Raw genomic sequence first — 27,385 nt, 5'->3', positions numbered from 1 at the left:
TTTATACATGTACTGTTAGAAAATTTGAGAAAAGAATGCGAAAATGAAGATACTGGTCTACATGGAAAATCCAGACTTTAGTTTTGACGTTAGCCATTACCTTTTCCACATTAAACTTCTTTGGGTTCCAAATCAATTACAAATCAAGCTTCTCGAGAACTATGATGACATTTTGTCCGGTTGCACATGAGTTTTGTCTATGTCGTTGAATCTTTAGGTAAATTATTGATGTCTTCCAAGAAAAGCTGTTAAAGATAACTTTAGGTGAATCTGATTTACCATGTTTCATCTTATTCGGAATAATTGTTCTGTACTCATGCAATATCAACATCTTTATATTTACCCCACCCAGTACAATTCAGTGTCAAGGTTAGTTAAGTTAGTGACCAGTAAATAATCTGGAAATGATTATACATGCAATAGGTCACTTACATAGGGAAAAAACTGACCTGCGTTTATGCATTATATTCATTTTGTTTTTTGGCAAGATTTAGCCAATATTTGCTCAGTTTATCCTGCAACAACCCGTATTCGACCACTTTCTATTTTAGACCAGCCCTGGTAAATTATTCATTCATAAGAAAAACAAGAGAGTTTCTGGAAGTGGCGCGCAGGTTTTGTTCACAAGTGTCTGTAAAATGTCATTCAGGTTTAAATGACGTAAAATGGAGATCAGACCTGGTTTTTCCGCCCTATGCCACAGGCCCGAATATCTGCCCCATTCCCAATGCAATTTGGTTGATTTTTTCCCAATGGAAAAAAACATTCCCAATTCCAACTTCCAACTATTGCATGCAAAATGGTTTTTTTTCGGCCGCTTAAAATGCGCAAAATAACATTACCTTAATCTGCAAACTAAACATTGGGGAAAATCTGCTTGTTTTGAGCCCAGCTTTGTTTCGATCAATACTGCGCCCACTGTGCAGGTTATCATTAATCATCAAAATGGCGTCTCACAACAGCAAATATTACGTTGCCAAAATAAGAGAAAAGATTTAAAAAAAATCCGTCCCTTTTCAACAAGCAAAAAGAAAACCAACAAACATCGGGTAATTATAGTATAAGAATACTCAGAAATATTTCGAATAATAAACAAAGATCTTTATAAATGATTTCCATAATTCAACAACAAGATGCGACATAAGATTATTTTTTTTGATATCTGAAATTGAATATAGATTGATTCTTGGGGGATTATGCCACATATGCTTCTCTTGTAACTTTGTGGTTAAGAAATTTTGAATACTGACACTTTGTTTGATTATATTTTATTAGCTCATCTATTTTTTGAAAAAAAAAATGAGATTTTGTCATCACCTTGGCGTTGGCGTTCGGTTAAGTTTTGCGTTTAGGTCCACTTTTCTCATCAAGTATCAATGCTATTGTATTCAAACTTGGTACACTTACTTACTATCATGAGGGGACTGGGCAGGCAAAGTTACATAACTCTGGCGTGCATTTTGACAGAATTATGTGCCCTTTTTATACTTAGAAAATTGAAAATTTTGGTTAAGTTTTGTGTTTAGGTCCATTTTATTCCTTAAGTATCAAAGCTATTGCTTTCATACTTGCAACACTTATTAACTATCATAAGGGGACTGTGCAGACAAAGTTATGTAACTCTGACTGGCATTTTGACAGAATTATGTGCCCTTTTTATACTTAGAAAATTGAAAATTTGGTTAAGTTTTGTGTTTTGGTCCACTTTACCCCTAAAGTATCATAGATATTGCTTTCATACTTGGAACACTCGCAAACTATCATAAGGGGACAGTAAAGGACAAGTTGCATAACTCTGGTTGTCATTTTTACGGAATTATGGCCCTTTTTTGACTAAGTAACTTTGAATATATGGTTACATTTTGTGTTTAGATCCACTTTACTTCTAAAGTATCAAGGCTTTTTCTTTCAAACTTCAAATACTTTCATGCTATCATGAGGGTACAGTACCTGGCAAGTTGAATTTTACCTTGACCTTTGAATGACCTTGACTCTCAAGGTCAAATTAATTTTTTTTTCTAAAATTGCCATAACTTCTTTATTTATGATTAGATTCGATTGATACTTTGACAAAACAACTCTTACCTGACATACCACAATAGACTCCACCCAAACCATCCCCACGCCCCCTCCCCCCCCCCCCCCCCAATTTTTTTTTTAAAAGATCATCTAATAAATGACGACCATACCCTTACACTATACCCCCCCCCCCCCCCAATCCCCCCCTCCAAAAAAATATTTTTTTTTAAACATGGTTAAAAGACACAAATATTTATTTTTGCTATTTTTTTTTCGAAATACCGTCCAACCATCCCACCCAAGAATCCTCCCTCCCCCCCCCAAAAAAAATAATTTTTTTTTTGCATTTTTGGAAGATAATGTAATAAATAACCACACCCCCACACTATACACCCCTCTCCACTCCACCCCTCCCTCCTTTGGGATTGAAATTGAGATAGGTCCCTTCACCTTTAAAAAGAAAAATGGATGAGCGGTCTGCACCCGCAAGGCGGTGCTCTTGTTAACATTGGCATGGTAATGTATCACAAATGTTCATAATATTTTGAAAAAAAAAAATATGGTTACAAAATAGTCGTTATTTACCAGTTAATGGCTTCTTAGAAATATATGAAACACTATTTACATGTCATTATTTTTCCCAATTGAGCCAGTTTTACGATAATTTTTTTTCCCACAATGGGATTTTTCACGACACAAAATTCCAGTATGGCGTTTTCCCTAAATGGAGCAGAAAAGGCCTGCAGACAGGTAAATTGTTTCACTTTAAGGGGTGTTGCTGCAGTTTTTTTTTTTTTTTTCCATCTAATAGATTTTGTCCAAAATTTATATTTAAGTTAAATATACAAATACTATATGAAAAATGAAATAAAAACATAGGGTCATCGGCCTTGTTTTGATTTTATTCACCATTAACAATTTAACATGTACTTTTTCAATAAAACTGAAAAATCTCAAATTGCATAAAAATAATTAATAACCAATGAAATTGGCAACATATAGATATTATGTAAGCTAAGAAACATCATCATATACTATTAAATTAAACCACACACTACCAATAAAATGGAGTACACAAGTTAAGGTAGCGCACCTCTAATGGGCACATATCCAAATATAATTTAATTAATTATTTTCCTAATCAGCATCACTTCACAGAACTACATGCAAATTTGTAGGTAGGCTTTCCATGCTTTTTAAAAAAATATACCGATTTTTTCAAACCCACCCTCACGCTCGGCTTTTGTCCAGTTTATTTTCACCCCTGGGGTATATAAAAGTTCCATAATTTATTCAGATTTCCAAATATGGGCATGCAGTTGGTGTGTACAGATGCAGTAAAGGTGTTTAAAGTTTAAACAAGATGAAATAAGTATTCTTTTACAGACATTTATTTTTTACAATTTTTTATCTATGGAATAGCGCCATGAAACGTAAGTGATTTCAGCCAAGTAAAAATTGGGTCGGTTAAAAACAAAGTGACATAAAATTCAAAATAGTATCATTTAAGTTATATTTTAAACTATTTTTTTATAGAAACACTATATACAGCAAAAATACCAAGAAATAGACAGATTTACCGTTTACTTTTTGAAATAAAAATAAAAATGCAACATGCATCATTCGTATTTTCAGCAGTAAATAACCCAATTTAGCCATAACGTTGTTTTAATTTTAAAAATTGTAGGATGTTCTTACGATTTTCAACATATTTGACAATAAACATAGCTTATATGCTATATTAAATCAAATTACTTTAGAAAAGAAATAAAACGCGTCGCAAAAAGTATGCGATGTCTGCAGGATTCGAACCTGCGCGGGAAGATCCCAAAAGATTTCTAGTTCATCGCCTTAACCACTCGGCCACAACAACTTCACATCAGTGCCACCTTAAATTAAATATCCATAAGTAAGCAGGTAAAAAGGCTTGTTTATCTTTGAAGAAATCGCGAAATCATATTTTTCAGATGATAATTGTATCAAAGTCAATATTTATAGTGAAAATAATGTATTCTAAATGAATTATGTAAACACATATCAAAATTCAAAGTTTGAAAAAAATAAAATACATCTCTCGGAAATAACCGATCATTTAAGATCGGCAATGATCGTAAAATAAATCTTGGGAAATCATTAGAGGTGCGCTACCTTAATTTGAAGATTTATTTTTTTATTTTATGTCACCCAAATAAACGTCCTTTTTATGCGCCCGTTTTAAAAAAGGGACGTATTATAGTTTAACCCTTGGCGGGCGGGCGGCGTCCACAGCAGTGTCCGCTCTCTAATTCAAATAGTTTTCATCCGATCTTCACCAAACTTGGTCAGAAGTTGTGTCAAGACAATATCTAGATCAAGTTCGAATATGGGTCATGCTGGGTCAAAAACTAGGTCACGGGGTCACTTAGTGCATTTCAAGGATTAAGCATGGTGTACGCTCTCTAATTGAAGTAGTTTTCACCCGATCTTCACCAAATTTGGTCAGAAGTTGTGTCTAGATGATATGTAGGTCAAGTTCAAATATGGGTCATGCCGGGTCAAAAACTAGGTCACGAGGTCACTTAGTGCATTTCAAGCATTTAGCATGGTGTCTGCTCTCTAATTGAATAAGTATAGATATTTTTAAACCAATAGATTTTTATTAACGCACCGCACCAAAACTGCAAAGTTTTCTATTTATATCAATGGTACAGCCCAGTAAAATCGGGCTGTCCATTTTATGGCCGTTTTCGACCTTTTTATCCAGAGTTTTATGTTAAGCAGTGTGCTCGGGCAATGGTTTATTAACCGAAGTCCCGAGGATAAACAACCCCATTAGTCAGTCTCTAATTGAAGTAGTTCTTATCTGATCTTCACCTAATTTGGTCAGAAGTTGTGTCTAGATGGTTACTTAGTGCATTTCAAGCATTTAGCATGGTGTCCGCTCTATAATTGAAGTAGTTTTCATCTGATCTTCACCTAATTTGGTCAGAAGTTGTGTCTAGATAATATGTAGGTCAAGTTCAAATATGGGTCATGCAGGGTCAAAAACGAGGTCATGAGGTCACTTAGTGCATTTCAAGCATTTAGCATGGTGTCCGCTCTCTTATTTAAGTAGTTTTCATCCGATCTTCACCTAATGTGGTCAGAAGTTGTGTCTTGATGATATGTAGGTCAAGTTCAAATATGGGTCATGCCGGGTCAAAAACGAGGTCAGGATGTCACTTAGTGCATTTCAAGCATTTAGCATGGTGTCCGCTCTCTAATTGAAGTAGTTTTTATCTGATCTTCACCGAATTTAGTCAGATGTTACGTCTAAATGATATCTAGGTCCAGTTCAAATATGGGTCATGCCGTGTCAATAACTAGGTCTCGAGGTCACTTAGTGCATTTCAAGAATTGAGCATGGTGTCCAAAACCTTCGAACGGGCGTATCTTGTGACAGTTTGGCAATCTTGTTTTACTATTGTTACCACATAAATGGAATTTTTTTTTCTGTGTAACTGCTCAGATATGTTAATCTACGTCTTGTCATCATAAAATACAAATAAAAAAAGGGGGTCACCGGCTTTTTAACAGATATTTTTTGTTTTAATATCTACGTCAAATTTCATAAAATGCAGCAATTGGACAAAACCCAAGTACCGGTTCATAGATTGTTAGAAATATGCATAAACATTAGAAATTGTTTACAATCTTTTCTGGGATCACTACAAGACATTGATAAAATACAATATTTAATCACAAACATAAGACCATACAATATCAAACTAGACCTTAATCATTCAAAACTTACATGTACTTGTTCACATATTTCGGCATGTTTTGAAGTTTGTGATTAAATGCTTGAAATTGATAAATGTAAACAACAGGACTAAAGAGCTCCTGTATAAAACAAGAATGAAATTAAAGAAAGAAAACAAGTTTTAAAAAAGTGAACCCCACCTGGGATGGAACCACTGACAATTGTATTATGAACCAACTTGGTCATTTCTGATGATACTGATAACAAAAATATTGAGTTGTGATATTAGCATCATCGTTGTTGCTATAAATATATCCTAAGTTAAATGAACTGCCGCAACACCCTTAATATGAAAATGCTGCACTTTACGTAGGTTTTACTACCCGGTAATCCTTTACTACCCCTAGCTTCAAGAACGGTTTCACGCGCTTTAAACTTTACCGATTATTTCTTTCTCATAACGAAGGTGTTTTACAAATATCTTCAGGGCCACCTAAATTGTCGTTTGGTAGACTTAGTTTACTGTGCATCAGAAAACCATTTTATAACAAGTAATTGGATTGTAATTGATTATATATTCATTCTATTGTTCATATTAAAACAAAACATAATTGGTATATTTTCAGAAAACTGATCCCGTTCATGGCCCCTATAGGTCATCCTATGACCTTGATGATTTACAAAGGGCCTTTATGGCTGTAAAAGACCATCAAATGTCCATAAGAAAAGCAGCTTTGTACTTCAATGTCCCTAAAAGAACCCTTATTGACAGATTGCATGGGATAATCAGTATTGACACTGTAAAACCAGGCCCTGCCCCACTATTTACCCTTGATCAGGAGTCTTTACTGGCAAATCACATCCAAACTATGGGTGAAGTAGGCTTTGGGTTCACCAGACAAGAGACTATTAACCTTACAAGTGACTATGCATTCACCTTAGGCCGGAGACCAAGAGATAAACCTCTAACTGATCGTTGGCTGTATAAGTTATTGGACCGGTGGCCAGCACTAAATGTGAAGAAACCTAGAAGTCTTGATATAGCCCGGGCAAGATGTGCTACAAGAGATGCTGTTGATAGATATTTCGAAAAATTACATGAAATTCTTGTCAAGTATGATCTCTTGTCAAAACCCCATCGGTTGTACAATATTGATGAGAAGGAGCTCAGTCTAGAACACAAACCACCAAAAATGGTCTCATCAAAGCATGGCACAACTCCTGCTGTGACAGGTAGCAGTGGTACAAATGTAACTGTCATTGGTTGTGTAAATGGGGTAGGTCAGCAAGTACCTGCTTACTTTGTTTTTCCAGGTCAGAGAATGCAGCAGTCTGTTAAATTGTGTGACACCTGGTACAAATGGAACTGTTTCCCCAACAGGATGGTCTAATACAGGGGTGTTCTCTGATTATTTGAAGGAGCATGTCTTACAATACTGACCCCCAAGATCACAAGATGAACCAGTCCTGATACTTTATGATGGCCACAGTAGTCACATTTCACTGGACCTAATACATTTGGCTAAACAGGAACATATTATCCTTGTTGTATTACCCCCTTATTGCGGCCATCTTTTACAACCCCTAGATGTCAGCTGCTTTGGACACTTTGAGGTTGCTTGAAATGCAGCTCTACACAGCAACTTAAGACCATCTGGGGGTCGTACACTATCCAGATACGATGTTTCCAGTTTAGCACGTAAAGTGTAAAGCTCAACACTCACAGCTACCAACATTCTAGCTGCCTTCCGTAAGAGTGGTGTTTACCCATTCAACAAAAATGTGATATCTGATCACCAAGTGGCCCCATCAACCTGTTTCCATATTACAGCTGCAGGTGATGCGCGTAGTAAAGGGTCTGAACCGTGTGAAAATAATGAAAAGGAGAACAGTTTTTACAGGAGCGTGGGGGCAAGATTTTACAAAATGTAGACACAGCAAAAAAACCAAAGAAACACACTAAGCAAAGTTGTAGTTGGACAAGCTGTTACTGAAACTGAAGTCCTTAACAAAATTCAGACACAAACAGAAACTAGAAATGGCGCGGCAGAGCGACGCGTATCCCCACGCCGCATGTTTGACCCAGGGGCGCCCCATGGTTGGTAATGGGGCCATGCATAATTGAGATTGACTGTATTGTCATATTGTCATTATAGAAGTTCAGTATCAATTAGAAGTTAATCGGTGTAGAAAGGAAGAAATTATAGTAAAAGGCAATTTTGGGTGGGTGTGTTCTATGTGGGTGGGGTGCCCCAGGGTTGGTAATGGGGCCATGCATAGTTGAGATTGACCGTTTTGTCATCAGAGAGGTTCAGTATCAATTTAAGTAAATCGGTGTATAAATGAAGAAGAATGTAAAATAACCTAAAAAAATGAGTGAAAATCTCTGACCCGGCCCCACCCCAACCCGCATAATTTTTTACCCAGGGGTCAGATCAAAATTCCAAATAGTGCAGGGTCGCACATATGCTTATAGCTATCATGTGTGTAAGTTTCAAGGTTCTAGTGCTAATAGTGAAGGAGGAGATAGTTGCCAGGACAGACTGACAACCGGACAGACGGCGGAGATAACCACAATATCCCTACGCTTTTCAAAAAGCGTGGGGATAACAAAGTAACAAATGTTCAAACGATGCAAATAAAGAAAATATCAATCCCAAACTAATGGTATCTGGTTGTGCCAAAAACCTAAGGTTATAAGAACAGTGACTGAAACTAGTGAAAGTGCTACATGTAGTTCTGACGAAGATGTAACAGACTTTGATAAAGGCATTGTGTGCAAAAAGTTTGGCCCTGGCAGACCTAAGTAAGAGGCCATACATTGTTTTAGTGAAATTGAGACAGTGTGACAAGTGTTCTGGGCTGGGTCCGCCTGTCCTGCACAACTATCAGAGTTTATATCAGAAGGGGAGACATCTTCTTGTGCCCCCAGTGCTTAACAAATTAACATGAATATAAAATTAAACAAGTATTGTTAATATGTTCAAAATATGTTCAAAATAAAACAGTTTAATGCAGTTTAAATTACTTAAGATTATAGTAACTGTTCTTTAAAGCACTTTAAAACTATTTTATTTGTGTACTAACTTTTGGTGTGCAGTATAGTTGGAAAAAATGGAATTATCTGAAAGTGGTCGAAAACAGGTTTGATGAAAATAAAAATGGCGATATTGGCTTGATAAAAGAAGTGTGAAATAAAAGACACATTTTATTACTATATGTTTTTGGTCTGAAAAAAAAAAATTTTTATACTTTGTTTTGCGTATCAAGTTCATTGTCATTAAAGTTACATATGTATCTCTTCGTGGATGTAAGCGGCTTTCTAAAAATGTCTTAAGCGATCGAAAACGGGTTGTACCAGGATATAGAGCACCATGAAGTATTCCCTCGGTTGTGGGTTCAAGTCCCTTTTACTGGAACTCCTTATTGGGGGCTGTGGTTGTTTGTTTCACTCATATTTTGACTTTTTTGGGGTTGACTGTCGTCAACCAGTTTACAAAATTATTTGTTTTTTTAAAAACAGCAAAGGCTAAAATACACTACACTATCAAATTTGTCTGCACAACCATGCACATACATAGATTTTGCATCCCAGGGATCAATTTTAGAATCAATTCACATTAGAGAAAAATAGTTACAGGTTGCAATATGATGACCATGGGTTTTTGGAATGCAAGTGGTCAGCATTAGCTTGTATATATTGTATCCCATTTCTTAGCCTCACTCCTCGCATCAAATCATTTAACACCTATCGGTACTTTATCAAATCATATTGTGACATATATGTGTGTTCAATCAGAGTATCAAAAGCTTGCCCAAACTTTTCCTTCTTTTTCCCAAGTTTTTGCATCAACCATGTTTCACAGTTTTGCGTAAGGCCGTTTCTGCAAGTAGGGGTCTAAGTTTCTTTGTATTTGAAGTTTTATTGCAACATGCATTTATAGCGTTGGCATGCTTTATATGTTTGCCATCAATCTTGTGAAAGAAAACCAAAAATATTAATGTCAACACATGACAAACAACAAAAAAACACTTAATTATGAACTCAATTAATCTGTTTTTACAGTGATAATGGCTTATCTATGGTTTATACTCTTAAGTTGTGACCTTAAAGGGGCCTTTTCACAGATTTTGGCATATTTTAAAGTTTGACATTAAATGCTTTATATTGATAAATGTAAACATTGGATCTTAAAAGCTCCAGTAAAAAATCAAGAATAAAATAAAAATTAAAATTTAAAAAGAAGCCGGTACCAGGGCTCAAACCAGTGACCCCCGGAGTCCTGGAGTTAGTCTGAAGTAAAAACGCATTAGCCCTCTCCGCTATTCCGCTGGGTATACACAGTTTAAGTATTTTATACCTTATATAAGCAATCTTCGTAGTTTTGTTAATTTAAACGACAACAACAGAACTCTCCAAATAATTCAATTGTTTCACGTTGCAACGCTTTATAATTTTTAGGTTTTCAAATCGTCAAAAGATACATATAATGGCTATATAGGACTATGGTAAATGTTCAGTAATACTGTTTCCTCACAAATATCATAACTAAAACGAAAATTTGTGAATCTGAAACAATTTTTTTCAATTTTGTCAATTTACCAAACCGTGAAAAGATCCCTTTAATTTCCCATGACTCACACAAAGAAGTGTAATGTATTGCACATCTCCATTGTTTTTACCGTTAGTACGTAATGTCCATATGTACAGGCATATGTAAATATGCCATTGTATGCGGAAGATAAAACATGTTTGTTGCATCAATCTGGGCCCTACATGTGATCTAATTTTATGGCAAAACCCTGGCCCCGTGTTCAAAAAGCTTTTTTTGCAATCGACAATCGATTTTGCTTGTCATTGAAAATGGATTTCCATTGTAGTTGATAGGCAAAAATGAAAATCGATGTCAGTTAAACTCGATTTTTATGCCTCCGAAGGAGGGCATACATTTTTTGTATAGTGATTGGACTGTCCGTCCGTCTGTCCATCTTTCAGTCACACTTTGCGTTTAGGTTTCGAAAAATGCTCATAACTTCTATGTCCCTTGAGATGTAACCTTCATATTTGGTATGCATGTGTATATGGACATGGCCTTTCCATACGCACACAAATTTTGACCCCTGTGACCTTGAACTAAGGGTCTGCGTTTAGATTTCAAAATCTGCGTTTAGGTTTCGAAAAGCGTTTATAGGGGGCATATGTCATCCTTTGGTGACAGCTCTTGTTGATTGCAAAATCATTTTGTGAACATGGGGCCTGGCTTTCTGCTAGATTTTGTCAAATGAATTGCTGGACAGCCTGTAATCACTTTACTTTATTAATTCATTTATATTTTTATATTTATGTTCCAAACACAGTCTCAACATGAAAAACGAAGACGATTTTTCCAAGCCCCCTAAAGGCAACTTTGTTGATGGGTTTGGACGGGGAACAATTGTTCACGCCGGGAAGAATGAGATCCCACCTGGAGCCATACTGATGACAGACAGAGATGTGATTGACTACCAAAACACAAGAATCCAGGCTTGGGAACCACAGTCTGATGTGTAAGTATACTGTGAAACCATTATTATTATTATGTTCATTAATTGCAGGGCTCCTCTGGAGCATTGAAGCAATTTGACTATTCGACGATTCTTGGGCGTGGGTAGAACCAGTGCTTGGTGTCTTTGGGGGAGATTAAAAGAACGCTCTCGCAGTGGGGATGGAACCAGTGACCTCCCGATTGCTAGGCGGGCATTAATATTCGTCTATTTTGTCTGTGGATCCAGTGACGAATTTAAGATCCTAACAAAAAATTATGTCCAATGTTTAAACAAAATTAAAACTGAATTACAATAGGCATGAGACATAAAAATTCTATGTAATCCATGCATACATACTTAGTTTGTTTTGTAGTCAAGATAAATCCGGTTTTGACACAAAGGGTTGCACTTTTCAGTGTACTTAACTAACACTTGGACTTGCTGTAAAATGCGGATGCAGTTGACTTCGTTTAGGTAGAATAGTAATGATTAGTGATTGTTAACAACTTTTTTTCCCATTGTGTGTATTGTGTTTTTCAAGGTTGTTGACTTATTGGCGACTGGCTTTGTTGTTTCAAACACTTGTTAACTGTTATTCAGTCCCGCTGAACCGCCAATCATAACAATTAATTTTTCAATTGCATACAATAATAAGGGCCCATAACTATCACATGATAACATTAAAAGACTTCTTAATTGGCATGTGACAAACAGAACTCCCAAGTGTCCTCCCTTTTCCCCACCACAATTTTTCGCAACCCCCAAACTGCGCTTTATCGCGGGCATGCATAACAAACAAATCGGTTATTGACTGACACATTTTGTTTTTCCAAATCAGCAATTGGCAAATATAAGTGCTGACGAAATAGTCATTTTTTTTTAAATGACAAAATTTCATGCAGACGAAAATAAATGGTTTCACAGTACCTGCAGTTATTGTTGTCTTGATTGGGAATATGGTGTAGCCTTCAACTAAACATTTATCAACAAAACTTTACTAAGAGGAAGAAAGAACTTAGCGCCATCCCAATCTTAAAGTATATATTTTACCCAAATGGCTACCTAAAATGCCCAATTGAGCGTTTGAAGAAAAAAGAAAAGATTTTAAAAATAATGTTTAACATTAAGGTCAGTTCCCTATCCAACTCTATAAGCTGAACCATACCTGAACATTAACAAACTTTTTCGGGGAAAAAAAACTTGATTTAGGAGAATGGTTTAGCCTTCAGTTTGGTGTAATAATTAATCAACAATATTGAGTAAGGGGAGAAAACTAAACATTTTGAAGAAAAATTCACCAACGTAAAGATATGGAAGTTGTATGCCCTCTTACAGTTCAATTTAATTGTGAAGGGTCGTTTACATTACACTGTAAACCCTGTTGGCGTGTGTACATCCCAATAAGTGATCTGAATGATTTCTTTCATCAGTGAATATTATAATACAAAAATATAAATGTACACAAGCAAGTTCTTAAGGGTGAGATATTGCAATAATAAACAAGTGTATATATGCTAGTCATGTATTTGAGCTGGATTGCATCAAATGCCTAAGGCTTATTGAAACACTCGAGTCTGTTTCCTGGGTAGAACCAGTACTTGGTGTCTTTGGTAAAGATCTAAAGAACGCTCCCACAGTGAGGATCAAACCAGTGACCTCCAAGTCAGTAGGCTGACATCACATCCACTTCGCCGACCTTAAAATTTGCTTATTAGCTCATATTAGAATAAACTTCTCAAGGCTGAGCTATTGTGGTAATGAGACTCATAATCCAGTCAGGGTATTAATATGTTTCAGATGGTGGCACAGCCAAGGAAAATTCCTCACCCTCCTAGCATCCAACATCACGGGCTGTCTCATCACGCAGTATTTCCGTAAAAAATTTCGGCTCCAATCATATGGCGTCATCTTTACTTTCGCTCCTACAGTTGCGTTTCCTGCATTAGCCTCAATATTTTTAAGCGAGCATATGCGCAGAAGTATTTTAACTGTCCCCGAATGTGTGTCATGTTATGAAATTCGCGCAGGAATTCTACAGACATTAAGCTCAAGTTTCTATTCAGCGCTTGTTGCACCGTGGCCGTGTGTGTACTACGCGAGGAAATATCATACGTACCTCGCCCCTGAAAACACTTTCAAGCCCACAGTGATGTATGGGCTGAGGCCGTCTGTGAAGTCGTTCAATATTTTCCTGTTGTTAGTGATCGCAAACTTTGGTGTGGGGTGGTATGTGACTCACAAACAGGCGGAGGAAATCGATACCATCACGGAAAAAGAGGTTCATAGGGCAGCCATTACTGTGTTAGATAGCATGATATATAATGATCATGAAAAAGAAAAATAATAGGCAGCGCTTCATTAATTTATAGTTAATTTCCAATTTTGTACCCAGATCAATGGCAAAACAATTTATACGATATTTTTATATAACACAGTATGCTTATTGTAGTTAAAAATAATAAGGGGCTTTATACAGAAACCTATTTTTATATTATTTCCAACATTGTATGAAGGTGACTTTTTCCATCCATGACTTCATGTTTTAATATTCACATGCTTACACATTTGAGCCACAGTCTGGGAAAACAGGGCTTAATGTGCAAAAAGTGTCATCCCAGATTAGCTTTACTGGATTATTGTTTAGAAGAGATTTCTTTTAATGAAAATTTCATGATAGAAAAACTCATCCCCTATTAGCCTGTGTGGACTGCACAGGCTTATCTGAGATGTCACTACCCACATGCATAAAGCCCCATTTGACCAGAGCCCAGATCATTTCTATAGGCAATATCAAGCATTTGAAGCATAACCTGTAACAAAACACAGATTTACATGTTTGCCTCCCCTGTTGTACAATACTGACATTTACTCCATGTGAATGAATAATAGAAATGATAAATGAAATATCTTTAATAAAATTGTTAAAGATGGACTAGTATTGTTTCCCTTTATAATTAAGGACTTTAATTATTTAAAGGTCTTAATTACTTTCATAAGGAACTCTGTGGATAAAGATATCAGCTCAGGAATGGTCTTAATAGAAGAAATATGTCTTAGCAAGAGCTGTGTTTGTGAAACACAATGCCCCCTTTTGCGCTTTGAAGCCGCACAGCAGCTATTTTAGAGAAAAAAAAATACCTTTGACCTTGAAGGATGACCTTGACCTTTCACCACTCAAAATGTGCAGTGCATGAGATACACATGCATGCCAAATATCAAGTTGCTATCTTCAATATTGCAAAAGTTATGACCAAGGTTAAAGTTTTGGGACACATACAATGACAGACAGACAGGCCAAAAACAATATCATTCGATCCCGGGGCATAAAAATACATATGAGATCTTTTCGCCGAGACTCAAGTTTTAAAGGCTTCATTTCCAACGCTAAAGTACTGATGAGCAGCAAACAGCATAAAACCTGAAAAGCCTGTGAATTACTCGCCAGCTGCTCTGGTATTATTCTGGTGGCACATAGCGACATACAATGTAGCCATTTTCACATTGCTTTTGGGCGCAAAAGGTTTGACTGTATTTAACTGATGCATTTAAACTACTAGTTATTCTCCAAAAAAAATCCTTAACTAGCAAAAAACTATATTCTTTAGTGCACAATATACTGTTTTGTTTTGTTTTAGAAAATTGTGTAAAAGTATGTAAAACAAGATGCTTCATTCAATAAATTGTGATGCAGGGCTCGAATTTAAGTCGAAGGTTAACTTTGCTTTATCTTTCGTATTGTTATTTCCATCCATGGGCAAAAAGTTATTTTACGCTTTGACACCGTGTCTACTCAAGTTTAATGTCTTGTATAATGAACACATGTAAATAGTCGACCGTTTCACGTTCTTTGTACCAATACATTCGGATATCTGTACTAAAAGTATACCAGTCTACTTACAAGGTGCGTGCTTCTGCATACAGGTATTCGAATGTTCTATAAAATGACCCATGTATTAGCGTTCACGACATCAAGCGAATTTAGCAATATTACTCATTTTTTTAACTATTTCTTTACTCGCAAAAAAATACTAGTGGCTTAAAACTTAACTCGCAATCGGTATTTTTCATTTGCATTTTGCAAGTGTGCAAGTGTTAATTTCGAGCCCTGTGGTGCCTTCTTAGGATGGCTTCTCAGGTCTTAGTCCAAAATTACAATAACGTCAAGGTCAACAGGAGTTGTGGAGAAGCGAGTCGGTGAAGTCTTAATGGATTAATCAAAGTTTATTAGTAAGTTCTACAGATGTTAGCCAATTTGGGTTAACCAAGTCTTTTGCCCTTCAAAATAAGTCTACACTAAAATGTATGAAAATGTCAAGGTCAAAATGATGTAGGAAAACAGGAGTGTGTTTACAGGGCTCGAAATTAACACTCCCACACTCGCAAAATGCGAGTAAAAAATACTGATTGCGAGTTAAGTTTTAAGCCACTAGTATTTTTTTACGAGTAAATAAATAGTGAAAAGAAGTGAGTAGGTATAATGCTGCTCGACGTCATGATCGCTAAATCTTAGGTCAATTTATAGAACGCCCAAGTACCCTTATGCGTAAGCGCGCACCTTGTATGTAGACTGGTATATACAGATACGCGGATGGTATTGGTACAAAGGAAGTGAAACAGTCGACTATTCACACATGTTAATTGAAGCGAAAAATAACTTGTCACTTTATTCCCACAGACGGAAATATCACAAAATATACATAATACAAAAGATAAAGCAAAGTTAACCTTTAAGTTAGAAAAAACGGATTTTAAATCCTTCTACGAAAACATTGAATTAGTGGGAAAAATAACTAAGACTAAAACTTGTAGATGAAGATGGTCAATCAACCTGATGTGGGCCCTTATGGTCCAAGAAACTGATATCTTTGTATGGTTGCAGAAATAAAATGTGTATACATGTTAAGTACTTTTATTTTGTTTAAATAGTACTAAACTAATGTCCAAGGTTTTTTATGTTTCCATCAAAATTTGCGAGAATGTTTTTGATTTTGCGAGTTGGTATTAAAGCTGCTCGCAATTTTTTGCAAGTAGAAAAAAAAGTTAAATTCGAGCCCTGAGTTTATGAGTTCAAAGATATTATTAATTCAAGTATCAAAGCTTTTTAGCAAGCAGTATTGATGTTAGATGTAACACATCATTTTTTGGTAAACCAAGTTTTAAGACCTTCTGAATAAGTTCAAAAGTGAGCTAAGATCAGAGGGATGTCAGGTGATATGGGTGTGTTCAAAATATCCATGTAAAAATCATGCCTTTTTTTGGCATGTGATAATAATGTCATTTTGAATTTTAATAAGAATTTGAAGCCTCTGTATCAGTCCAAAATTCAAAAGTAGGCCATCCATTTAAAAAGCATTTCTGATGTAAAACTAAACATCATGTCATTCAGGGTTAATGTCATATAGACTGAAAATTAAAAAACAAAAAGGTCAAAAGCTATATGCCTTTTGGCATCGTTATATTGGAGAGGGGCTGGGGGGCATAACAAACTTGTATAGAAGTCAAGTATAAACGCACTACATTTCTGCTCATAATTTATTTTCTTTGAGCAAAGGAAATAAAAAGCAAAATTTGTCTTCTTGCTTGTAAAATACACAATGTCCATTGCTCATTGTAACATTATCATAATCTGGAAACATTTATGCCCTATGTGACATTCAACAGCTTGCAAACATTTACCTGGCACTGATATTTAGGCACATATATATGAACCGCACTCTGTGAAAAGGGGGTTTAATGCATGTGCGTAAAGTCCCAGTTAGCCTGTGCAGTCTGGGACCACACTTTCAGATTTAATGATATTATTGTTTGCTTCAAGAAAGTCTCTTCTTGGCAAAAATCAAGTTTAGGCGAAAAGTGTTGTCCCTGATCAGCCTTCACAGGCTAATTTGGTACGACACTTTACGCATATGCATTACACCCCCTTTTCATAAGCACGGCTCATATATTTATGTACTTAAACAAGGGATACATTTACAATTTCTAACTGGATTTGGTTAAACAGATATATTTAAGATCTTACTGCCATGACGGCATTAATCATGGAAAACGTGCTAAAACAAAACAGAAAATGACTATTGGACACAATCCAAGCTTGATAACTACTAAGCATTGTTCTAGGAAAACTGAGCATAATGCATGTGCAGTTCGCACAGGCTAATCCAGGACGACACTTTCCGCCTAAATTGGATTTTTGCTAAGAAGAGACTTCATTTTAATGAAAAATGCCATAAAAACAGAAAGTGTCATCCCTTATTACCCTGTTTTCTCTGATTGCGACTCGTATATACTTAGCATTAATCTGTGAAAACTGGGCTTCATGCATGTGCTTCAAGTGTTGTCCCAGATTAGCCTGTGCAGTCTGCATAGACTTATTAGGGTCTAGATTCTTGCAGCTTAAACTGGATTTTCAGCTACAAGAGACTTAACAAACAAATAAACAAGGGCTGTTTGTAAAACATGCATGCCCCCCATATGGGCTCCAAGTTGTAGTGACAGCAATTTTGTAAATATGTTTTTTGTCACTGTGACCTTGACCTTTGACCTAGTGACCTGAAAATCAATAGGGGTCATCTGGGAGTCATGATCAATGTACCTATGAAGTTTCATGATCCTAGCCATAAGCTTTCCTGAGTTATTATCAGGAAACCATTTTATTATTTCGGGTCACTTTGACCTAGTGACCTGAAAATCTATAGGGCTCATCTGCCAGTCATGATCAATGTACCTATCAAGTTTCATGATCCTAGGCATAAGCGTTTTTGAGTTATCATCCGGAAACCATTTTACTATTTCGGGTCACAGTGACTTTGACCTAGTGACCTGAAAATCAATAGGGGTCATCTGCTAGTCATGATCAATCTACCTATCAAGTTTCATGATCCTAGGCATAAGTGTTCTTGAATCATCATCCGGAAACCATTTTACTATTTGGAGTCACCGTGACCTTGACCTTTGACCTAGTGACCTGAAAATCAATAGGGGTCATCTGCTAGTCATGATCAATCTACCTATCAAGTTTCATGATCCTAGACATAAGCGTTCTTGAATTATCATCCGGAAACCATTTTACTATTTCGGGTCACAGTGACCTTGACCTTTGACCTAGTGACCTCAAAATCAATAGGGGTCATCTGTGAGTCATGATCAATGTACCTATGAAGTTTCATGATCCTAGGCCTAAGCGTTCTTGAGTTATCGTCTGACAACCACCTGGTGGACGGACCGACCGACAGACCGACCGACAGACGGACATGAGCAAAGCAATATACCCCCTCTTCTTCGAAGGGGGGCATAATAAATGCGGAAAGTGTAGTGCCTGATTAGCCTGTGTTGACTGCACAGGCTTATCTGGGACGACATGTTACCAAAATGCATTTACCAGAGTTTTCCTAGAAAAAGGCAATATTAAAGAGTTCAAAAGTAGCAGGTCTATGTTTGCAAACTATTCCAAATAAATAGTAACAATACAACAATTACACAAGGAAATCAAACTGCCATAGCCGGACAAAACACTTGTTAGTGGCATGTACATGTAATAATTTTACAGACAGAAATATGAACCTAAAATAACTTAATAAATTTGTATATGAAACATGTAAAAGTAAAACATGCAAGCTATTTGTTAAACTGCCTTTTACCTTCATTAAGAAAATACAGATTTTCTGTGCAGGTATAATGCTATTATACCAAATAAATCTTTCAATAAATATAACAAATATTTTTAAGAGTTAATACCTTTTTCAGAATCATTACATACCGTCATTATTGAACAAAAAAGAATATGAAAGCTGAATTAAACAAATGTATCATTATTTGTTAATTCAGCAAACAAAAGCTCCCTTAAATTATAATTAATGCAAACAAAAATAATTGACCAAATATGGCAGTTTCAGCTCATATTTAACAAGTTATTAAAATTACCCACATAAATGTTCATAAAACGTTTATTTACAGTTATAAATCCCAAAATCTCTGCAAACCTTCATACAAAAGTTTACTACAACATGGAGATACCTCCACTAAAAGGGTGGAAACAACATCGTGCCAATCAACAAACGTAGCATACACTCAGATTTAAAAATTATTATTTTCGAAATTGAAGTTATGGCACAAATCTCCCCTCAAAACAATTTAAACTACAGTAAATTAACATAAAAAAGTTAACAATAAAAACAATACTTATGCGAAGGTTATGACTTAACACAAGTCTATTATTCAGCTGCTATTGGTATGTTACCCATATACCTATTGGAATCAAAATTCAAAAACAGTTAACCTTATTCTCTTCAAGTGTTTTCTGTTTTTTTTATCAAACAAGTAGCCACACAAGAGGCGTACACTATTCTAGAGGTATTTCCATTAATAACAGCATAGTTTGACTTATTCTAACAGGTACGTAAACTTTTAAAAAAAAATAGAAAAAAAAAAATCGTTTAAAAAATCCGTCACGATCTACCGTTGACATGTACATGTTCATTTATGTAGGCCACGGAATGTTTTGGAATATGGAAGAACAAGCACATTTATAAAATGTTATTAACATATCTGTATTCCTGAACAATCGGTGCCAAACTTATATATATATTAAAATCATATCAAAAGCAATACAAACACAGTCACTATATAATTTTTACAATTATTTAAACAGAAATTATAAAATAAACACTACTTTCTCTATTGATCAACATGATTGAAATTGGCAGCAGCAAATACGCATCTGTAGTTAGTAGTTACAAAGATTGTTAAAGTATGACAAATCAGACTTGATATTATTTTTAACATTTTCAATGAAAATAATTGATCACTTTCATTGCATTTTTCACTGTTTAAAACAGTGAATTACCAATTTAAAATCACTGACATTACCCTATTAACCTTCAGGAATGCATGGAAAAAAATCTCATATTCAAGTTTGTTGTGAATCAACAATAAAATGTATTGCACATATAATAAAAAATAACAAATACACAGCACTGGTGTTTTACAGAATTAAAACACAATGTGCTGCGTATTTTTTAAATGGCAATATCCAAAACATTAAAACATTTTTTAATTCAGGTAATTTAGCTACAGAAAAAAGGAACAATGGCAGAAATAAATTGTATGATTTCAAAACATTTGCAAGATTCAAGAGATGTGTCGAAATTGTGTTTAATGGACATCATTACAATAAAAATACAACATTAAGTTGAAGCAATAATAATGCTGTGCTTATTGCTATTATTCATCGTCGGTTTATGATTATAGATAAAAATTCCTGTGGGTTTTAAAAGAAGCCATGTATGTTATTGTACATTCTGTGTATATCACGCATTTTCCAAATAAGACAGTTTGAATGACTTCCATATGTATCAATAAATTTCAGTCAAAAAACAAATGTCCTTATTAGAACAATGGCTAAATGTCAATGCACATGTATTGAAGAACATTCAAAATGGATGTTATTGAGTTTAGGTTAAAACAAAATCGATATGTAAGACATTAAACTCAACAAAAAGGGTGAAAAAACTTCATCTATTGATAGGTTCATAATTTGTCTGAGGTTTATACTGGTAATTTTAAAAGTCCATCACAATTGTCTTCATCACAGATGCCTTATCCCGTCGAAAATCTAATTTCTTAGATCTCTTCTCTCAATCACCGTCACACCTTGTGTAACCTATCTTCTAGACCACCAATGTGTAGCAGCATTCCCTTATTAATTCGATACAAGCAAGACTTTAGATCTTCCTTTCTTGTTTCCATAACAACAGTCTGTCTGATCTAGGCAGATTAGCAGCGCCGAAAAACATAAAAGATGTCGGGAAATCTTGCTTGTTGAATACCTTGACATTTCATTCTCCCAAAATTCCCTGTCCTACTTAGTTGTCTCTTTAATTTTACTGTTGTATTTATTTGACTTATGATTGAATATTCAAATATTTCATCATATTTCTTAATTCTCTAAATAGAATATGATACCATGAGTCAAGAACTAGATTTTAAGGATTAGCCTGCGCAAAGACTAAAGAACTAGATGTCAAGGATTAGCCTGCGCAAAGACTCAAGAACTTGATGTCAAGGATTAGCCTGCGCGAAGACTTAAGAACTTGATGCCAAGGATTAGCCTGTGCAAAGACTAAAGAACTTGATGTCAAGGATTAGCCTGCGCAAAGACTTAAGAACTTTATGTCAAGGATTAGCCTGCACAAAGACTCAAGAACTTGATGTCAAGGATTAGCCTGCGCAAAGATTTAAGAACTTGATTTCAAGGATTAGCCTGCGCAAAGACTCAAGAACTAGATTTTAAGGATTAGCCTGCGCAAAGACTTAAGAACTTGATGTCAAGGATTAGCCTGCGCAAAGACTCAAGAACTTGATGTCAAGGATTAGCCTGCACAAAGACTAAAGAACTTGATGTCAAGGATTAGCCTGCGCAAAGACTCAAGAACTTGATGTCAAGGATTAGCCTGCGCAGAGACTCAAGAACTTGATGTCAAGGATTAGCCTGCGCAAAGACTCAAGAACTTGATGTCAAGGATTAGCCTGCGCAAAGACTTAAGTACTTGATGTCAAGGATTAGCCTGCGCAAAGACTTAAGAACTTGATTTCAAGGATTAGCCTGCACAAAGACTCAAGAACTTGATGTCAAGGATTAGCCTGCGCAAAGACTTAAGAACTTGATTTCAAGGATTAGCCTGCACAAAGACTCAAGAACTTGATGTCAAGGATTAGCCTGCGCAAAGATTTAAGAACTTGATGTCAAGGATTAGCCTGCGCAAAGACTTAAGAACTTGATGTCAAGGATTAGCCTGCGCAAAGACTTAAGAACTTGATGTCAAGGATTAGCCTGTGCAAAGACTAAAGAACTTGATGTCAAGGATTAGCCTGCGCAAAGACTTAAGAACTAGATGTCAAGGATTAGCCTGCGCAAAGACTAAAGAACTTGATGTCAAGGATTAGCCTGCGTAAAGACTCAATAACTAGATGTCAAGGATTAGCCTGCGCAAAGACTAAAGAACTTGATGTCAAGGATTAGCCTGCGCAAAGACTAAAGAACTTGATGTCAAGGATTAGCCTGTGCAAAGACTGAAGAACTAGATGTCAAGGACTAGCCTGCACAAAGACTAATTTAGAGAGCCACGGGAAATGTTAGATAAGCTGACTTTGGTGAGAAATTTATGTCAGTTTCTTGAGCTGTTCATATGTCATGAAGAAAATAATGTTCCATGGACCTAAACGTAGCCAGTTGGGTGTAAAACCCTTGTACAGCGCCATGACTCCCTCTGTACGCACGGTCTGCAAATTGAGGTTAAATATAAATTGAAATTTTGTATGAATAAAGAAAAATATGAATTCTTAAAAATATAGCTTATAGCTTTGTCAGAAACACAATGCCCCCTACTGCGCCGGTTTGATACATGTTTTTTTTTACCTTTGACCTTGAAGGATACCTTGACCTTTCACCACTCAAAATGTGCGGCTCCATGAGATACACATGCATGCCAAATATCAAGTTGCTATGTGAAGGGACATAGAACTTATGAGCATTATTCGAAACCTAAACGCGAAACCTAACCAAAGTGTGACGGACAGACGGACGGACAGTCCGATCACTATATGCCCTCCTTCGGGGGCATAAAAATATTGTGTTCCAACAATTAATGAAACATATTTATCAAAGTATTTTAATACTGAGCACCAAAAAAACAGTGGTTATTTGGGTCAAATTTAGCCCATTTTCCAGTCTTAAAAAAGGTATAATTTTGACAAACTTCCTGACTTTCCAATTGAAGGTTTGCACAAAAAAACTGTAAAAACTTAAAATCTATAAAAAATATCAACCACGAACACATTTCACATACCGTCATGAGACAGTCGAAGGATGAGGTATATATGGCAGACACAGCTACACCATTGGCCAACACCACAGAGGACTTGAGATTCCGTTGGTTCATCATGCGAGTCTGAAAAACAGCATATTTTCTGTAAACTCATTTATATACTTCAGAATGGAATTTCGTAGTTTTAAAAAAAGAGACTTTTTGTGTAGGTAGGTAAAGTCTTGGATTCTGTATTCAGAAAAAAATACGAAATTGTTTGTGATTGTTTAATGTTTTTGTGTTTAATTTGTAGACCCACAAAATAAACAATGAAAGTTTAATCTACAATCAATAATACTTATTTTACTGTATTTTTAACACCTTGTGGTCTCAAAGAGGGTCAAAATGATGTAAAATTATTTTATTTTAAATTTAAAATAAACATAAAAGAAAAAGGACTTCTGTTATATTAATGTCCTTTCTTGTTTCTTTTTTTTTTGGTAATATTTTCAAGATATTAAATTAAATACATAAGCTTAGTAAATTGAATTAAAAATATTAACATGTGGGAGGTCTTATGTGACCTGTCTGATGTAATAACCTGTAAGAGTTAAAAACGTAAAAAAAAATAAATAAAGGGACTAATTGGATGGGAAAACATTCTACACCACCAAAAGTTTTGTATGGGATTCTGCTGATTTTGGAAAAGGACTAAGAAATAGAGCCCACAAACTGTGTCACAGAAAGTTTGTGGACAATTTTACTGCCTGCAAAATTGGACATCATTATAAACACGTGAAAAGTCATACCACATGTTCATTACAGCTAAAAATGCAGCATCGTTGCAATTACATTTTATTAAATGTTTAAAACGATCATGAACAGAAATAAAAGCTCATCATAAATAAATAGACCCCATATCTGAACATTTTGGTGAGAATTCTGTGAAAAATGAAAGCTGAGACAAAGGGCAATAACCCTTAAGTGCCTTTACATATATGGGAACAAGGCATAGTAAACTACATGTGTTACCTTGATGACATCCACAGGTGTGGAAGCTATTGCCCCAGCTAGCCCTGCTATAAAACTGGAGCTAAAAGGAACAAAGTCAAATAATCAGTGATTGCTTCTAGCTACATGTACTTTTTGTCTGTTACCAGTTCATGTGTACAGAGGGAAATAAGGTTTTGTTTTCTGTCAAATTTGAAAATAATACAAATAAATAAAGTCTTACACAACTTTGTCATGCATTTTTAAACTGGAACTTATTCTACTATGTGGTAAAAAACAGGACAATTATTGTCACATGCATTAAAAAAAAATTGTTTGGTGGGTGGGGGTATATTTTCTGCTTATTTTATCAGATATTAGGTTTTAATTATCTTAACATAAGAAACATGCAAACATAAATTGGATTGGAAAGGTACCTTGTTAAGTGCTTTACATACGGGGAAACAAACACTCAAAATTACAATGATGAGAACAAATCAACAGTTGGGAAAAAATCAAAGTTGGGCAAGGCTTTCTGACATGTAGTCCAAACACTCACTACTAATCTACCTATGAGGGCCTAATCTGCTGGCTTTAATATGAGCTGACTTCTGGGAAGAAAACAGGGCTTTATGAATGTGCCTAACAGGGCTTTATGAATGTGCCTAGAGTGTCATCAAACAGGGCTTTATGAATGTGCCTAAAGTATCATCAAACAGGGCTTTATGAATGTACCTAAAGTGTCGTCCAAACAGGGCTTTATGAATGTACCAAAAGTGTCATCCAAACAGGGCTTTATGAATGTACCTAAAGTGTCATCCAAACAGGGCTTTATGAATGTACCTAAAGTGTCATCCAAACAGGGCTTTATGAATGTGCCTAAAGTGTCATCCAAACAGGGCTTTATGAATGTGCTTAAAGTGTCATCCAAACAGGGCTTTATGAATGTACCTAAAGTGTCATCCAAGATTAGACTGTGCAGTCCACACAGGCTACCAGAAATAAGTGTTGGAACTTTCCGCTTTAATGGAAATTTCTGTTTATACTAAGTCTTTTCTTAATGAAAATCTTGTTAAGGCGGAAATCGTCAACCCTGATTAGCTTATTCAAACTGCACAGGCTAATCTGGGATAACACTTTACAAACCAGTACATGAGCATGTATTAAGACCAGTTTTCACAGAATGCCACTCATATATAAGACATGCCTTTTTTATCAGCTTCAGTGTTTTTTCTCCACTTTGAGAAATGGGCCGAATCCTTTTGAATTGGGAAAAAAATCTAGTCCTTTTGATTACAACGATGGAATCAGTGTTGCTTTTATAGGATAAAAGTGTTTTCAATATTATATTTACTAAGGTTAAATTTAAAGAGCTGGATGTGAGATGAACTAAAAGATTTATATATTATTGTTTTTGGAAACCTTTGATGGGACTTTTTAGGTCCCATTTGGGAAATAAATATCACTTTATCAAGCAATGAGTCCATATAACAGCCTGACATTTGAAAAACAAACAAACACAGAGCTAGATGATTCTACTCACACAAAGTGGTTCTGTGTGTTGTCTCCCATGATGCCACTGTGGAGGAGGTACTTCTTGATGACGTCGTAGGTTGGCAGTTCTACACCAGCTACAATAGCAGCACGCTGAGCGGTAGGTCCTACACCCTGAAATCCGACAAATACAGAGACTACTAAGGCTACACACTGGGCTGTAGGTACTACCCCCTGAAAACACAAAAATACAGAAATTTCTATGGCTGCTCACTATTGATTTTCAATAATAATAGACATGTTAGACTCTTTTTTATGCAAATTTACCTGTTAACTACCGACTAAAATATCACGTTTCCCTACTTTCATTTTAAGAAGAGTTATCACCAAAGAAACCCTTGACAAAATGTAAGGCTCATTCTGATTGGTCAGAAATACAATATTACAATAATAATTTGAATTTTAACCAATCAGAACAAGAGTAACAGTCCATGTGAAATCTCCAAAAGGGAGGGAACTGTTTTACATGTGTTTTAGCAGACTGTTCATGGAATAATTGTTCAATAAAATTTCTAATTGATTTGTGTGAAATTGTGGGCAGATTTATGGGAAACAAAGGCAAATATTGGTGGTAATTTTGACCCCAAAATGCACCCTACATACCCTCCACAGTCCTTTGATTCCCTCCTCTCGGAAGATGTCCTTGAAGGCTCTCAACATCTTCTCATCTCCCTTGAGGGAGCATCGGGCCTGCATACGCACCTGAAGATAGACACGTTGAAGAGTACATGAACATCACGCATGTTGTGGGAAACCAGGGAAAGACTGGGTTAATACACGTGAATTAAGTGTTGCAGGTTGATAAGGCTGATCCAAGATGGCAAGTTGTATGAGAAGTGTATTTCTTGTTGTATATTGTGCAAGATGATTTCTGTGAAACTTGACATGCTAACATTGGATGTCACATTTGCACATATACAAAACATGGTTTCAAAAAATGTCAGTGGGGCAATACAAACTTTTGATATTTATTCCTCAAATACAATTACTGTGACCTTTGTCTGGTAAGGCAACTGCAGCAGAAAGTCAAGCCAACTTGTCAAGAACATGAATCCATGTATAGCTCAATGTCATGTTGCGATCACACACCAACTGCATGACAAACCTTACAGTCCTTATATATTGATTATTAATAACCAAAATTCCTTGCGCTAATTAATTACCAGACAGATGCACACCATTATCATTGACCTAAGTTTAATTGTTATCAGATATAAACGGACCTTTTAATTTTAAAGCTTATAACTAAAACGTTGAGTAATTAAGTTTCGAATATATATTGTAAATGACCAAGTTATAATTTATGTAATAAGCAAAACACAACCTGAATAAGATAACTTTAAACCCATGAGATTTTTCAATGTCCGGCTGCTTCATTACTGAATACAATAGCTTTTGTTAAATTGCACCCACATTCTGCATACAAGGGTACTTTAAAATCCGGCATACTGCCAAATGGAACTTGAAATACTTCAAAGGAATGTTAAATCCTTGTTGTGATTGAGAACAATAAATTCTCAACTACTATTGGATAGTAAATTCGACCTACATGCACATTTTAATAATCTGACTTGAAAAGAGTCCAACGATTGGCTGTCACTGAGTATAGTCTGTTTCAAGCTGTCACTGAGTATTTGACGAAAATAGACAGATATGAAACTACAGTAACTGTTGAACATAACCAATACAAACTTGTTATGTTATTGTAAATACATGTACAACTTTTAATAAGACATAATTCAACACAATTTTACATGACATATTCATGCACATT

General features: G+C 35.6%; 2 protein-coding genes across 3 annotated transcripts in view; one reads left to right on the top strand and one right to left on the bottom strand.

Moving 5' to 3' along the window:
- Positions 1-93: 93 nt before the first annotated feature.
- On the top strand, positions 94-14,196 carry LOC127833616 (uncharacterized). Of its 2 annotated transcripts, none has more exons than XM_052358977.1 (3): positions 94-217; positions 11,099-11,287; positions 13,064-14,196. In XM_052358977.1, exons 2-3 carry the CDS (start codon positions 11,106-11,108, stop codon positions 13,608-13,610), a joined length of 729 nt encoding a protein of 242 aa, XP_052214937.1. In that variant the 5' UTR covers positions 94-217; positions 11,099-11,105; the 3' UTR covers positions 13,611-14,196. The 2 variants fall into 2 exon arrangements, with proteins under 2 accessions (XP_052214937.1, XP_052214936.1); XM_052358976.1 differs by having other exon boundaries at positions 115-264.
- Positions 14,197-16,784: 2,588 nt separating this feature from the next.
- The window catches only part of LOC127833610 (kidney mitochondrial carrier protein 1-like), a 30,186-nt gene continuing 19,585 nt past the window's right edge, over positions 16,785-27,385 (bottom strand). Inside the window, exons 6-10 of the mRNA XM_052358971.1 lie at positions 26,215-26,313; positions 25,601-25,725; positions 24,100-24,160; positions 23,110-23,211; positions 16,785-22,543 (exon numbers count right to left, since the gene is read on the bottom strand). Of these exons, the coding sequence (XP_052214931.1) occupies positions 22,424-22,543; positions 23,110-23,211; positions 24,100-24,160; positions 25,601-25,725; positions 26,215-26,313 (507 nt within the window). The 3' untranslated portion in view covers positions 16,785-22,423. The remainder of the gene's footprint in view (positions 22,544-23,109; positions 23,212-24,099; positions 24,161-25,600; positions 25,726-26,214; positions 26,314-27,385) is intronic.

This window comes from Dreissena polymorpha, chromosome 6, assembly GCF_020536995.1.
Source record: "Dreissena polymorpha isolate Duluth1 chromosome 6, UMN_Dpol_1.0, whole genome shotgun sequence".
In the NCBI taxonomy this organism is placed as follows: domain Eukaryota; kingdom Metazoa; phylum Mollusca; class Bivalvia; order Myida; family Dreissenidae; genus Dreissena; species Dreissena polymorpha.
The sequence above is the reverse complement of the archived record's forward strand: the minus strand, read 5'-3'. Positions and strand labels throughout refer to the sequence as shown.

Coding starts and splice junctions, on each gene's coding strand:
- LOC127833616 (XM_052358977.1), top strand. CDS start 11,106: ATGAAAAACGAAGACGATTTTTCCAAGCCCCCTAAAGGCAACTTTGTT. Junction 11,288..13,063: donor TGGGAACCACAGTCTGATGT/GTAAGTATACTG, acceptor AATATGTTTCAG/ATGGTGGCACAGCCAAGGAA.